The sequence below is a fragment of the Mus caroli genome, chromosome 8, assembly GCF_900094665.2.
Source record: "Mus caroli chromosome 8, CAROLI_EIJ_v1.1, whole genome shotgun sequence".
Lineage (NCBI taxonomy): Eukaryota > Metazoa > Chordata > Mammalia > Rodentia > Muridae > Mus > Mus caroli.
In genome coordinates, this window is record NC_034577.1 from 12755398 (window position 1) to 12770493 (window position 15096).

General features: G+C 40.9%; 1 protein-coding gene and 1 long non-coding RNA gene across 2 annotated transcripts in view; one reads left to right on the plus strand and one right to left on the minus strand.

Moving 5' to 3' along the window:
• LOC110299737 overlaps nt 1–5741 on the plus strand; it is a 16352-nt gene extending 10611 nt beyond the window's left edge. The window contains exons 3-4 of the long non-coding RNA XR_002378511.2: nt 5286–5460; nt 5675–5741. This is a non-coding gene — a long non-coding RNA (uncharacterized LOC110299737). The remainder of the gene's footprint in view (nt 1–5285; nt 5461–5674) is intronic.
• Nucleotides 1–15096, minus strand: part of Csmd1 (CUB and Sushi multiple domains 1) — a 1596626-nt gene that overhangs the window by 526590 nt on the left and 1054940 nt on the right. The window contains exon 7 of the mRNA XM_029480674.1: nt 9282–9359. Within this exon, the coding sequence (XP_029336534.1) occupies nt 9282–9359 (78 nt within the window). The remainder of the gene's footprint in view (nt 1–9281; nt 9360–15096) is intronic.

Genomic DNA, 15096 nt, shown 5'->3' on the forward strand with positions numbered 1-15096 from the left:
GTCATGGGGGTGCTGACAGTGCTGGGAGAAACCTACTTGCAATTCTCCATATTTCCTATGCTGGGAGAGTGAACTTGAAGATACCTAAAATATCTTCATTAATCAACCAGAAAAATGCATAAAATAGCAGCAAAATAGAAGGCAGGATGATCTCAGTCATGGATACCACAAGTGTTTTGCACATGGATAGTGATCTTGTTACAAGCCAGAAGTAGCTGCTGAATAAGGGNAGTTTTCTTTCTTCAGAGGTACATAAACTGGTAAGTTATCCATGTGCCAATAAACAAAGCCTGATGTATATGCCTGTAAGTAACCCTAGTTAAACCCATACTCACCAAACAAAACTCAAATCAAAACAGGACACACAAAGGGAGATGGAACACTGAAGGGCTCTAGTAGTCTCAGTATGGGAAACATGCTTCTGCCAGGCCTTGACCATTCTGAATTCCCTCTGCCTTAAAAATTGTTAGATTACATTTCTAAATCTAGCCACCAAGGTCTTTTCTCTTATTTGGACACTTCCTCTCCCTCAGGCTGGCCACTAAGATTCAACTATCAAAGTATTGAAATTTAACACTCCCCTGAGTCTATCAGACTCCAATAGTTAGTTCCAAATCCAGGTTAACATACAGAGGATTCTGTTTAATCTAAGTGGAGCACAAAACAAAAATGAATCGTTATGAACATGAGAGATTTGTGAATAACAGGGACCATAAGGATGGTGGGGAGGTAGAGGCTGGGAGTTGTCTCAAAAACTAATTTAATTACTAAAAGTAATGTTACTACAGANAATTCTTATTGGCCACCTGTATCTGGTCATAAGCAAGAGGACAGTTGGCTAGAATCACCACTGACACTAAACCCTGCACTGGATGANGTTATACAACCATCAAACTTGTCCACCATTGATAGTTTCTAATATCATAAATGAGATAATACATTTTTAATATTTCAGAGGAGATATTCATAAAATGCATAGGACATTTCCATAACTATCTTTAATTGTTTTAAACATATACAAATCAGGTCTTTCAAAAAGTACTATTCATACTTGTGTCTATTTTCCCCAATATCAAAAGTAACTCAGAGTTCCTACCACGCCCCTATCTAAATAGTTACCCAGCATCTTTAGGTGGAACCTGAGTACTCAAAATTCTTGCATGTTCTTGAAACTAATTTTTTTTTCTGAAGTTGAGATATTCCCAGATTGATGTTGCAAGTAGCACAATATTTGAATGCTACCTGGCATTTGTCATTTTGTATGTGTGTCCAACTTAAGAGCAAACTCTGCAATGGATGATTTAAATGGGCAAGTTGAATATGCAGAATTCTAATGCTGCCTATAGGGAAAAGCTTGATAACATGGNATTTTGACTCTTCAAAGAATCACTTCTTATCCGGCCTTTGAATCTCCAATGACTCTTCCCTCACCACAGGCTATCACACATCTTAAGCAAGGCTTGTGTTTCCTCTACCACTGTGACTTCCTNCAGCCTGCTTTCTCTTCATGAGAATGTCAAATAATCTACTATAAGGGATATAACTAAACAAAGATTATAAATACTAAATAATCAATCATTTTAATCAAATTACTTAATTCAATGAATGTGCTAATTAATACATGAGCCCTTCTCTTTTTTTTCCTTTTTTTCTTGAATATTTTCTTTACTTAAATTTCAAATGCTATCCCCTTTCTTAGTTCCCCCCTCCTAGAAACTCCCTATCCCATCTTCCCTCCCACTGAGGAGAGTGTTCCTCTACCCACCCACCCACTCCCACCTCCCTGCCCACAATTCCCCTACACTGGGGCATCTACGGAGCCTTCATAGGACCAAGGACCTTTGCTCCAATGGATGCATGACAAAACCATCCTCTGCTACATATGCAGCTGGAGCCATGTGTAATCCTTTGTTGATGGCTCAGGCCCTGGGAGCTCTAGGGGGTGTGTGTGTGTTCTGGTTNGTTGACATTGTTGTTCTTCCCATGGGGTTGCAAACCCCTGCAACTCCTTCAGTCTTAAGTGAGCCCTTCTGAAATCTTAAAATCATCATTGTATGTATTTGACTATTCCACTTTTTTCAGAAGTCAATAAAGAGAACAATTGTCAGCTTTAGCCCCAAATCTTAGGACCAGATGAAACACTACAAATTAAGAATATTGAAATAAGTGATTACGAATCTAGAAAACATATTTACTCATCTCTTTATCATTTATACTCAATTTCCATGATTTAAATCTCATTGCTGGATGAATACAGCTCATCTGTGTTCATGTGGAAGTGGATCTATGAAAGAGTACAATGTGAAAGCTCTGTATTTAGTCATCCACACTATTAGGTCTATGAGCTGAANTAGCCCTGCACCCAGAAGATTTCAGGCTTCTGGTGGCTCTGGCTTTCTTCTTATCTCTTCCTTTTCTCCCTTTCTTTTCTTCAGCTATGCTACCCCTTAGGGCAGATGTACCCTGTGGTTTCTGTTGACCCATAGTCATCCTGCCCAAGGTTGCTAAGTCCTTTTGCTCCCAAGAGAAGCCATATTATGTGTTTTTTTTTTAAAATAGAACTATCAGATAAATAAGATCAATTCTTCCAACCAACTTTTGAGGAATATTAAAAGACAACTTTCAGATATAAAGAAAGTATTGTACTCCATATGCCCCATAAAGAACTAGGATCTAGACTATATAACTAATGTTCAAATGTCAATAAGAAAAAGCAATCAGAAATTGTCTCTGAAAAAGAGAAAAATGAGCAGATGAATGAATCCTCCATATCATTAGTCAGTACAAAAATAATATGACTTTTATCACCACAGTGAGACATTAGTACCCACCTATCAGAATGGATGTGGTTGAAGAAAAGTGTAATGCTATGATATTACATGTGTTTGTTGCTGGTGGGCCTGTAAAGTGGGACAGCTACTATAGAAGGCAGTTGGATAATTTGCTAGTTTGCTAGTTAAACATGTGGTCATGATGGAGCATAGAAGTAATTCTACCTCTGGGCATCCATCCAAGGGAAGAGANAGCCTTCATTGTTACAAAAGCTTGTTGGCAAATGTTTGTAGCATTTTTATTTGTAATTGCTCATACTGAACCCAGATCCATGATCTTTCAAAGGGTTAATGAGTAATTAGCCTGGCTTGTACCTGGCTTTGAAAATCCATTAAGCCCAAAATAAGCCTCTAAGTAGGGTGGAACTTGGGGGAAATTATGCTGAATGACAAGGCCTATCCACAAGATTACAAGTTGCATGCTTTTACATACATGACGGTTTAGGACTGTGTATATATAGGAATCCAGACAAAATTAGCACTAGACACCTGGAGGTTGGCTATAATGAAGGCCTTGTAAAAGGAAAGCACTTGGAAGTATACACACAAATGTGTACATGCACACACATGCAAACACACAGACACATACAGACACACACACACACACACACACACACACACACCTCTTCTTTTTACCTCATCTTTATCAGTGTGTAAATGTCACTTATTGGAAGGTACAGGACAGGGGTCAGACTTCAGAGGAGGTTGACAGTATGCAGGTTAGTAGTTCACACCTAGGTGACTCTGACTGATCTTGGGCATCAGGTTGTGTAACAACACTGAGAAAGGCAGAGCCATTGCTCTATTGCCTATATCAGCCCCATCCCTGAACTCTCCCTTTCACGGGCCACATCACAGAGCATCTATCAAGTTCCTTAAAATTGGCTNTAAACAATGAGCATGTTCACCTCAGTAAAATGTCTGGCATATTCATCTCAAAACTTCTCATAGACTGAAGGCAAGGTTATCAGTTAAGGACAATCTAATTTCTTCTTCCCTGGGAAACAGAAGTCAGCTTGGTTGTGAAACTCTGTAATTCCATAAAGACAATAACAAATATAATGTCTTGGTATTGTTTTCAGCATTCTTTNGATATCTTTAGAACGGATTCTTAATGAAATGACCTGGCATGGAATAAACATCTTTTCCCAGTCCTCCTCTATCCAGGGAGTGTTCTGAATTCCACATACTTATCTACCTTGCAAGGCAGTCTCATTACTTGATCTTGCCGATTTATTTTCTTTGCGTCTAAAGTTGACACATGGAGTGTAATTGAGAACAGAGATTCCATGGTTGATCAATTTATCCCTTAGAATTTTCTGACCAAACTCCCAAATATAAAATCACATAAGATAATTTCCCTATCAGCATCTGGGCTCCCTTCTCTGACCAACACTAGAGATATCTCTTATTCTATAGACACCTGAAGGCTAGCAGTGCCACAGTCATCCAGAGATCCAAAGATAAAAATATTAGGATATTATATTTTACACAGTTTGATGAAGACATTTGTGATAGGCTGAGCTGCTAGAATCTGCCATGGGCATGCTAAGACATACCACAGTCAGGGCCAGTGGAGGTAGCTTTTAAAGGCTTCTTTGTCAGTTTTAGGAATAACAGGATGCAGCCTCTGGACATGTTGCTAAGGGAATTCTACCCTTTAGTTAGTCAGACGTTAGATTTGGTTGCTCAGGATTCTCAAAGAACTATTTTATATTTTCAGTAGGCATGCACTTTAATTTCACCATCTATAACACAACTGGGTCCTATTTTTCTTGATTTAATGGAGCTTACTTTCCTGGTTGCCTTAAGAATCACATGCATATGAGTGTCTTGTGTGACATGGTGAACCACCTAGCATTGGAGGCGAGTTCTCCTTTTGCTTTCCTTCCCCAGGTGTATCTAGACATCAGCTTTTTTTGCAGAAAGGTTTTCCTGGGTATTTGAGAAGATATTTCAGCTCCTGCAGTGACAAAAGCCTATTCAGACGCTGCATAATTTACTAACCTGATTTATAAAGCGCTACATTACGTCTAGTACTTTCATGCAATATGAGGATAGAGCCTTCTGAGGAAAGGGAAGATCTGTAATGATCGCAATGCACCCTGGAATTACATGCAATAGAAGAAAGCAGATTGGGGCAATTATCCCTCTTTTTATTATTAAACCTTCGGATGGCTGTTAGAGGTTAATGGGACTATTATTTTTCCTTCTTTAAAAATCTGCCTTCAAGCTTATCTGGATGGCTCCACATGAGGAGCCCAGCTCTTGCAACAGCAGGCAGAGCTTCTATTAAGCAAGGAGAGAGATCACACGCATGTGCTATTACTCAAATAAACCCTACAGCCTTCAAGTCCTGGAAATGAGCCCTGATGATAAGTACCCCTGCACACTTAACAGCAAGCATGGTATCTTTGATAACATTTTTTTAAAAACTCAATATTGTTTTTGTAGATGGGCAAAACAAGTCATGTTAATTGGAAGACTTTTGGAGACAATTGGCAGAACAACCACACCTCTGATTACCCCAGCAATTACAACCTGTGAAGATGCTGCCTGGAGATATATTCCAGACTGAGACCTCAGAACACTGGCATTGTCTGTGGCTGATACACTTCCAGGGTGAAAGGTGGGCCTATGCTCTAGGCAGACAGGGGAATGGGAAGGGTTGAAGTCAGGAGAGAAGTCAGAATGGCCGGCCTATCTTCCTAGGTCTATTCTCAAAGTAGGTCACATGAAAATAATTTTCTAAAATGGTAAAAATGATGAGCTGGCTTCTCTCCCTAATCTCCCTAAGGTTCCCGATGAATGAGAATTCAGTTTCTTCCTTGCCTTCCTCTTAGCTTCTGCAGGTCAGTTTATAAAGAGAAGACCCAGGCCAGAAGATGGGCCTGGTGAAACTTAGTGCTGGAGATTTGAGTCCTGAGTCACACTGTGACAGAGAAACAAGAACTGATTTCAAGATGAAATTCACCATTTTTTAAAAACAAACATAGTTAAATAATCAGTGACTATATGGCCACAAGTCTTTTTGTCCTTTAATTTGTTTTCTATAGTTACTCCATACTTAAAAAAAACAAAACAAAACAAAACAAAAAAACTAGGAAAATGACAGCAAGCATGCTGGATGGCTCAGTACACCATGGTCCAGGGTGGAAGGAGAAACTTTTCCAAATAGTCAGTTTTAGGAAATGGGTTTTCCAGTCATTCAAGAACATCATGCAAACATTCTGTCCTTGTGCTGCACAGTTCCTGTGTCCTGAGTGAGGCCCCACTCTGAAGCAGAGGCATTAAAAGCAGAGACACAGATTAGTTCATTTGTCGGCTTCCACATTATTCAAAGGAAAACCTGGCAGCCAGTGCTGTGGATGCCACCATAAACACAATCAACTACCAATGTGTCTGTCAANNGCATGATGTGGTGGTTTGAATAGGAATGGCCCCATTGACTCATGTGTCATAATGTTTGGCCATAGGGGTGACACCATTTGGAGGTGTTGCCTCATTGGAGCAGGTGTGGCCTTGTTGGAGGAAGTGTGCCACTGTGAGCCTGGGCTTTGAGGTCTTATATGCTCAAGCTAAGTCCAGTATGGCTCACAATCTCTTCTCACTGACTCTGGATCAAGAGTTAGAACTCTTAGCTTCTTCTCCAGCACCATGTCTGCCTGCAGGCTGCCAGGCTTCCAACCATGATGATAATGGATTAAACCTCTGAAGCTGTAAGTCAGCCCCAGTTAAATATTTTCCTTTATAAGAGCTGCCTTGGTCATGGTGTCTCTTCTTAGCAATGAAACTCTAAGTAAGACATACATAGTTATACGCAAAGTTAGGATGAATTTGGATTCATGGATTTTTGGAAATGGATTTCACTTCAAGTGTGTTTTTCAAGGTAGATAAGTGATTAAAAACTAATAAAAATGTTACATATACAGACAGGAGACAAAAAAAAAATCAACTAAAAGGGGAAGCATCTGGGAATATTTATCCCATTATGTTCGGTGGCTATTCTTCTCCAAGACCTACATGGCAATACATGCTATTGCTAAGTTCACCATGCATTTAAAGGCAGCTTTATAATAGACAAGGCTCTTGAACCCATTCTCCTCTCCTGCTTGGCAAAAACAGCTGCAATCCAACACTCAATAGCCGGCCAGAGTATGCTGTCGATCCCTTGGAGCAAATGTATATTGAATTTGTAAAGTCATTTGTCATTAACTTTGCATGAGGAAATTGTTTCCAGCTGAAAAGTAACAACAAGCATCTGTCTTCCTTCTGCCTTATGGCTATTTGCATGACTGAGCTGTCCATCCTCCCAGGGAAAGCGTCTAGAATGAATTTGGCCCTGGGAAAAGCCTAGAAGAGGAAGAGGAGAGACTGGATCCAGCACACAATGGCAAGATCTGGTACTATACACTGCGATCGCAACATTTGCCAGAAGGGCCACACACACACACACACACACACACACACACACACACACTCCCAACTACCAAATCTCCAGCTTCCCCTCTGAAGCTTNGGTTCCTGTGGTCTGTTNCTACCAGGTGTCAAATGAGCACAGGTCTTGCCAGGCTCAGACTTGCCCTGTGGGAGGGCTTTTACATGGTGATCATTTTTAATCAATGAGGATTTTCATGAAGAAGAAAAGGCTCTATGAGGGCAGAGCATTGCATAAGGATAACCTAGGGTGATGGCTGACAGCTCACAGTCTATCTGTCCTTTTGAAAGGTCTTATAGACCCTCTTCTGTCACATGTCATCAAACCCTCAGTTGGAGGAGCCTCTAGATTCTCTGTGGTAGAGGGTTACACAGGCTTAAGTGAACTATATAGTGTTAAGAGGCTATAGTAAGGGGACTCAGGGCCTGGAGCCTCAACCTTAGTGGAGGGCATTAGAAGAACTAGGGCCTAGCATCTCTAATATGTACCCAGTCATGTGGAAATCCACATGCAGCCAGTTGCCACATTAAGTGTGAAGAATGTAAATTGATTTCTCACACCTTGGCCTCAAAGAGATGTTGAGGAATTCACCAAGCACAAAGGGAAAATGGCCATCCTTGTTCACTCACAGCAGGCTCAGAACTTGTTCTAACAGGCACACCTCAAGCCACAGCAGAGATACATGTGAGACCAGTTTCAGTATCTCTGTTGACATCTATAGAGCAATGTCCCCTNCTGCTAAACCCTGTGATAACTGATGGAAATGCTGACTCCTCCTCCTTAGACAGAGAAGCTCTTCATGGGATAATTAACTGCTCAGTGTCTACTTTGTGACAAAGANNGGTAAAGACNACTTAGANTATTTCAGCATATCTTGCTGATCACCTTGCACAAGTAATTACTGGCTTAGTATTATTGACAATGAATCTTGAACCAGAACATCACAAGAGTTTGTACAGCCAGAGTCTGTGCCNCTAGAATACTCTAGAACACACTTCACTCTGTCCCAGCTGTCNTTTCAGAGTCAAATCTTTCCCTCAAGTACATACATACTGATCTCTTATTGTTTCTTTACTTTTTCCTTTTCCTTACTGTTGAATCCTCATGCATGGCACAGAAAGTTTAGTACTGCTTGGAGATAGGAGAGAACATGTTCTAATGCTCAGAAGGGNGTTATCAGATTTGTCACTGCCTGTCTTGGAGGGGACAGAAGAATGAGACTTTCATGAGTAAGCTCTGCCACTATCACCCCAGCAGAAAAGTGTGTGCACAATGGATGAAGCATCATATCGGATGATGATTTAATACAAGCATATCACCTAACAAGTGATTCTGTCAAGCTGCAGATCATGTCCTTAATAATTTCAGTCACAACACTGATTGTTTTCAACATTATTAACATCACTTTCTATTTTACCTGNAAGACATACAGCTGGTAGGAACAAAACACTAAAACCTTTACAGATGAACAAAAATCCCTTTCTTCCCATTTCTGCTACTCAATCCTTTCTATCATTTAAAAAGCTATTTTCTTCCCCACACTGATTTAATTTCAAAGACATGGGCTGTGATTATCAAGAAAGAGTAACAAAATCATTCACAGGGTATAGTTTTTGCCAGCACCCCCTGTCAGCCCTAGGATATAGGATGCCCAGTGAACACAGAATGGGGCCAATGTGAGCAGAAGTCTTGGAATGGCTGAAGAACTTGACCACAGGCCAACACAATGTATGAATACTCAGAGTAGAATAGTAGAGTCTCATGACATCACCAGGGGCTAGGAAACCTGTGGGAAAAGTCTGTAAAATGTATGTGATCCTCTAGATGAGAACTCAGCTCTGGGCATGCAACCAGAGAACAGTGACCAATCAGCTATAAAGAGAGAGTCTTTACAGGTATAAGATGTCATCATTGAGCACCATCTCAGAGAATGGAGTTAGGGACCACTCTATCTACTCCTGNCCTCCCTCTAATTGGTATATGAATCCTCACATAAAAAGAAAGTAACTCACAGACAGAGTTTTTGTGGCTGCTGTCCTTGCTTGGTAGCATCTTGACTCCTCTCGACTTCAGCTCAATTGCCTTTTTCACTGAAAGAAAGAAAAACAAATTATCAGATGAGACTCAAAGTTCACAAAGCCATACTTTAATCTCACAGCAAATCCAGTCTTAACAGACTTCTGCCAACCCCTGATCTAGGGACCAGGATCTAAAAGGCCATTGAGAGGAAACAGATGGAAAATAGGTTACAAATAATTAAGACCTTTTGGTAGCAAAATGTATCTCATGATCATGTATCCAGAGCTGAAAATAAATGACAGCAGGGCTCACCTTCCACATCCAAACCCACTCACCACCAGAAAACACAACTTCTATGCATCACTGTTGTCCTTCAAACCACACAGAGTAGATTATACTTTCAGTGTTTCCATAGTGACCCTGACCCTGATGCTCTCTAAATATTGTACTCTGTTCATGAATGTATTTTCATAAAAATAGAAGTTGACNGTTCATTTATTCATGCTTTAACTCAACTACTTAAATTTTATCATATGGCATTGATGAACTGCAGCATAGGAATGCCATGCTAGAATGTTTTATGTTAAACAAGAAAGAACTTTGGTACCCCCTCTTCCTTCTCGTCCCTCTACTCTCCCCTTCCACTCTCCCCTCCACCTCCCCTCCTAGCAGAGTTTTCTTGTCTGTGATATTCAAAGGTATCCTACACTGTAGTTTCATCTTTCAGATTTAAATAAGTGTCTGAATTTTCTAGGTCCTGAANCCAATAAAACAGAGTATGAGCCAAAGTGTGCAGAGGAAACTCCTTTCTTTTAAAAATGAGAATAAAGCATAGAAGAGACCTGGGGGAGGGATGGCCTCCCTCTTCCTCTTCTTTTACTGCCCTGAGCTCCTCTTTGTTTGTTTGTTTGTTTGTTTGTTTGTTTGTTTGTTTTTCGAGACAGGGTTTCTCTGTGTAGCCCTGGCTGTTCTGGAAGTCACTCTGAAGACCAGGCTGGCCTCGAACTCAGAAATCCACCTGCCTCTGCCTCCTGAGTGCTGGGATTAAAGGTGTGCGCCACCACGCCAGGCTTGAGCTCCTCTTTCTTACCTTTCTTCTCTCCTGTAGTCTAAGCATTGGTCAGGTGGTTTATTTCTCTGGAGGAGGCTATATAGAGCAAGCAAAGGTGGCCAGGAATCTGCTACTCCTTAGTTTGCTCCTTTGCCTCAGCACTATCAAATATTTCAGCCTATGAAAATGGCAACCAAAGTCAAAAAACCAGGTCATCTGCTGCTTAGTTCCCATATCTCCTCTTTGCTCTGTGCTTTGCCCATTCCTGAAAGTCTGTGGCCACAATCTCCTCCTGCCCAGATGCCCAATGAAAGAGGAAGTTTGACACCCTAAGTCAAGACAGAACACAAACCCACAAGAAACAGTTTTACCAAAGGCCAGATGACATTTACAGTCTACACCTGTNTCACCTGATCTTCCCTAAAGCCAGAGAAAGAATCAAGGTCACTAATACCACTGAATCTGTTTTGTTTCATTTTATTTTATTTTTATGAAATAACAAAATGAAAGCTGTTCTTTGTCACCTACCACCTCTCCCATAAAATGTAAAGTTTGTTATTTCTAGGAAGTGTGTGGGTCTTTTCACTGTAGATATCTTCTGTGTCTAAGACTCTACTGGAGAAAACCCTTCNGAGAGCAACAGAAGCAGAGGGTCCTCTAGGAATACCTAGACATAGTCTCACCAGTAGCCAGTGAAAGAGGCAGATGTGTGCCCTGTTCCCCCTTGGTATCCTGACAAGCAGAATATCACTCATTCTGTATACAGAAATCAGGGGGTTAGTCACAAGATCACAGCCAAACTGAAGCCTTGGACTAGTGTTTCCCTGTTCTCTGCATCAGCAAGTGTTAGAAGTTGGATTGACAGAATTCTGTGAAGGCAATTGTCATTGAATTTTTTCAAATTGTTTCTTTTTTTGTGAGCTGCATTGTTCAGAATTCTCTATTCACGGTCTTCTATGTACTTCCTTCTTGACATAAGCAAAAAAGCTGGCCTTCAATTTATAGTCGTCTTTTTTGTTAATCTGAATCTGAAATGTAGAGAATCCTTTAGCGCTATAAACCTCAGAGTTGGAATGGTATAAACATAGACAAATGCTTGCTTGTGGGCTTAGCAGGGTAGCAGAGAAAAGCAGGAATGTGATGGAAATATACTATCTTCCAGAGCTCTTCCCAAATGCAAAGTTGATGAATGAGAAGGTTAGGATAGTCTGGGTTTCCAGGACTAAGGGTACTCATGGAGAAATTAAGGGGGGGTTATCTCACTGTGACAAAGTGCTGATCAATCAGTAGTTCACAACTGTGGNTCTCCCCACTCTCCTGCATTGTCAGCTGATAAAGTCCATGAGTGCAGTAGGATCAGAGGGTGAGCAGGGGTTCAGAACTCTGTGAGTATGTACGGTGAAGACCACACCTGACTCAGGTGTCAGTTTGCAGAGCAACTTTACTTAGGATGACAGAAAGCTTATAAAGTTTTGGGGAACTGAGGGTAGAAACATCCAGGAGGGGCAAGAGTCATTGGCTGGGGGCTTAGGGTGCATGGAATGCCTCAGCATNGGGAAGCAGTCCAGGAATCTCAGGTGCCAGCTGCACAGTTTTTATCAGGAGAAAGGAAATTGGTCCTATAATGTGACAGGATATGTGATATTCCTTAGGTAGAAGCATATGTGTGTGCTTAGAATTCTCCAGACGAGATCAGAGAAGGAGTAAACTCAATGCTGAAGGGAGTCTCCCATAATTGGCCAAGTCCAGAATCTATCTCTCTTGGTGGACTTTGACCTTAATTATCAGTTTTCCCACATTTGACCTTCTACACTAAAGAGTGCATTGTTACAGAGCCACTGTGGTTCTGGTCATACTCTTTATGGGTGACTCACCCCATCCAAGGACCAACCAGTAAAAGGAGAGAAAAATGCAGAGAAGTTACCTCAATGTAACAATGACTTAAACACCTTGAACCCTGTGGTCACTTGTGATTGATAATACCTCCAACATCACCCAACTTTCCCCTCTATATCCACAAGGCTTGACTCAAAGGCTTGGTCATTGGCTACTCAATAGTCATCTGCAGAGGGCACAGCTTCACGTTCCCTATGTCTCACTTTCCCTCCCTGTGACCTTAGTCTGTTATTTCTCATCTCTTTCCACGTAGTAAGCAAACAGAATATGAGAGCAGGAAATGGCCATCCCTTTGAACAGATCTTCCTGTGAGGTCTGTCCCAGAACCACTTCTTAGTTTAAAATTGTGAGTGCCTTGATGTGTGTTCCCCATCATCTCCACTTTCTTCTACAGAAACAACTTTATCTTGACATAACTCAGGGNAGAGGATATGAATGTTCAATGAGCAAGACAAAGGAGAATCAATGGGAAGATTATACAGTGTGTTAAACTCNCAGCAAATTCCACTCAGTGTAAACAGATAAAACAAACAGAACTCAATTCTCTCAGAGAGTAAAAAGAAAGACTGAGAGGCGCACAGGGTACCATAAGAGTGTCTGAATATACTGGACCTCTTGGAGAATGTGATGAGCCCATAAATCCCACAATGCTACAAATAATTGTTTGAAGCTCTGTGAAGCTAAATTTCCACCAGGGATGCTTTATTTATTTTTCAATATGGTGGTATTATTCTTTTGTTACTCTCTGAGTCCTGAGTTCTGATTTATTCCATGTTCCTTTAGCTCTTATTGGAGGACAATGGTTTTTGGCAATGCTGGTCAGAAAGAGAAGTTGACATATACATCCTTGGACTACCAGTTGGCTGCACCTTTCATTGTGCCTTTCTTTTAGTATCATTCTTCTTCCACGTACCCAGAACAATTTCCTCCTTCTCCTCCTCCTCCTCCTCCTCCTGCTCCTCCTCCTCCTCCTTCCTTCTCCTCCTTTTTCTTCCTTTCTTTCTTTTTGTTATCCTTATCCATCCCTTCATTTGTCACTTCAGCTTCTATTGAGGCTCATGGAGAGAGACCCTAACTTATAAAGAAACTTGCAGGAAGAGAATGAAACATACCAAGCTCCAATCTGTAGGATGCAGGGAAAGATGTTGCTCTCTAATAGCCTGCGCTTCCCCATGAAACAAACAAAAAGCTATTAATCTTGTTCATTCTAAGCTTTTTGAAGGAAAGATACTCCACCTCCTAATTCTCATGTTTAACCTCAGACCTAGAGACTCTCTGAACTCAACTTACAAATTTCTTCTTTCCTCTTTTTAGCATGGCTCCTGAGATTTTATTGAATAGAGTTGTGAATTTTTGCTTTGGAGGACACAAGCTTGGCTTTCCAGTGTAAAGGCATATAAGATGTGTGTTTAGTTTGGGATTCATTACTGTGAAAAGACACCATGACCAAGGCAACTCTTATAAAGAACATCATTTAATTGGGGATGGTTTACAGATTCAGAGCCTTAGTCCATTATTATCATAGTGGGAAAGATGACNGTGTGCAGGCAGATTTGGTGCTGTAGGAATCACGAGTTTTATATCTTGATCCAAAGAGAGCCATGAGAAGTATCTCTTCTGAAGGCAGCCAGGAGGATGGTTTCTTCTGTACTTTGTAGAGATGAAGTAGTAGGAGACAGCAAAGCTCACCTTTATAGTGGCATACTTCCTCCAACNAGGTTATACCTCCTAATAGTGTCATTCTCTGTGTGCCAAGCATTTTTACACATGTGTCTATGGTGGCCAAACATATTCAAACACCACATTCCCATCCCTGGCCCCATAAGACTGTAGCCATAATATGATGCAAAATGTATTTATCCCAACTTCAAATTCCTCATAGTCTATCATAGTCTCTACCATGTTTAAAAGTCTAAAGTGTAAAGTCTCTTCAGAGATTCACATAATCTCCTAACTGTAATCACCTATAAAATCAAGATAAAAAAGCAGATCATATACTCCCAACATCACAGGATATATATATATATATATATATATATATATATATATATATATATATATTACCATTCCAAAATGTCATAGTGAGAAGGAAATACTGGACCAAAGCAAGACCAAAAACCAGCTGGGCAAACTTCAAACTGCATCTCCGTGTCTGAAATACAAGTCCTTCAGCTTTGTTGACTGCAACAAAATTGTTTACCTTGGGCTGGTTCTATTTCCTGTTAGCATCTTTCCTCATCAGGTGTTTCATAGCTCTGGCATCTCTAACATCTTTGGGCCTCCAAGACAACTTCAAATTCACAGCTTTTTGTTCCAATATCTTGGATCCACACAAGATCTGGGCTCCTCCAAAGGGTTTGGATCTCTTCTCCAGCTCTGTTGTAGCACATTAGGTTCTGACTGACTCAACTCCACTGCTGCTGCTGTTNTTGGNTGTCACCCGATGGTATTGGCATTACCTATATGCTGGGGTCTTCTGCTGCAACTAGTCTGTACGTTCACTAATACCCTCTCATAGGCTCTTTTCATGGTGCCAAGCCTCAACTTCATTGCATGACATCTTCATTCCTGGGTCTTCAACTGCTACTGAGGTTGCACCTTCACCAATGGCCTTCCATTGCCTCTTAGAGTACAAAGCCTCAGCTGTTCTCCATGACTCCTTCACGCCTTTGAAACCAGTACCATCTGAGTAATTCTTGTACATTACCAAGTCTGTCTGCNNGCATGGCATTTATCTCTGAAACACAGCTCCTTTGTGCTCTCACAAAACACTTCCTAGATGATTTCACCCAAATGATGCTGGTCTCTCCTTAATCACCTCAGCTCCAGCTGACTAGTATCAATTATCCCAGTAATCCTTT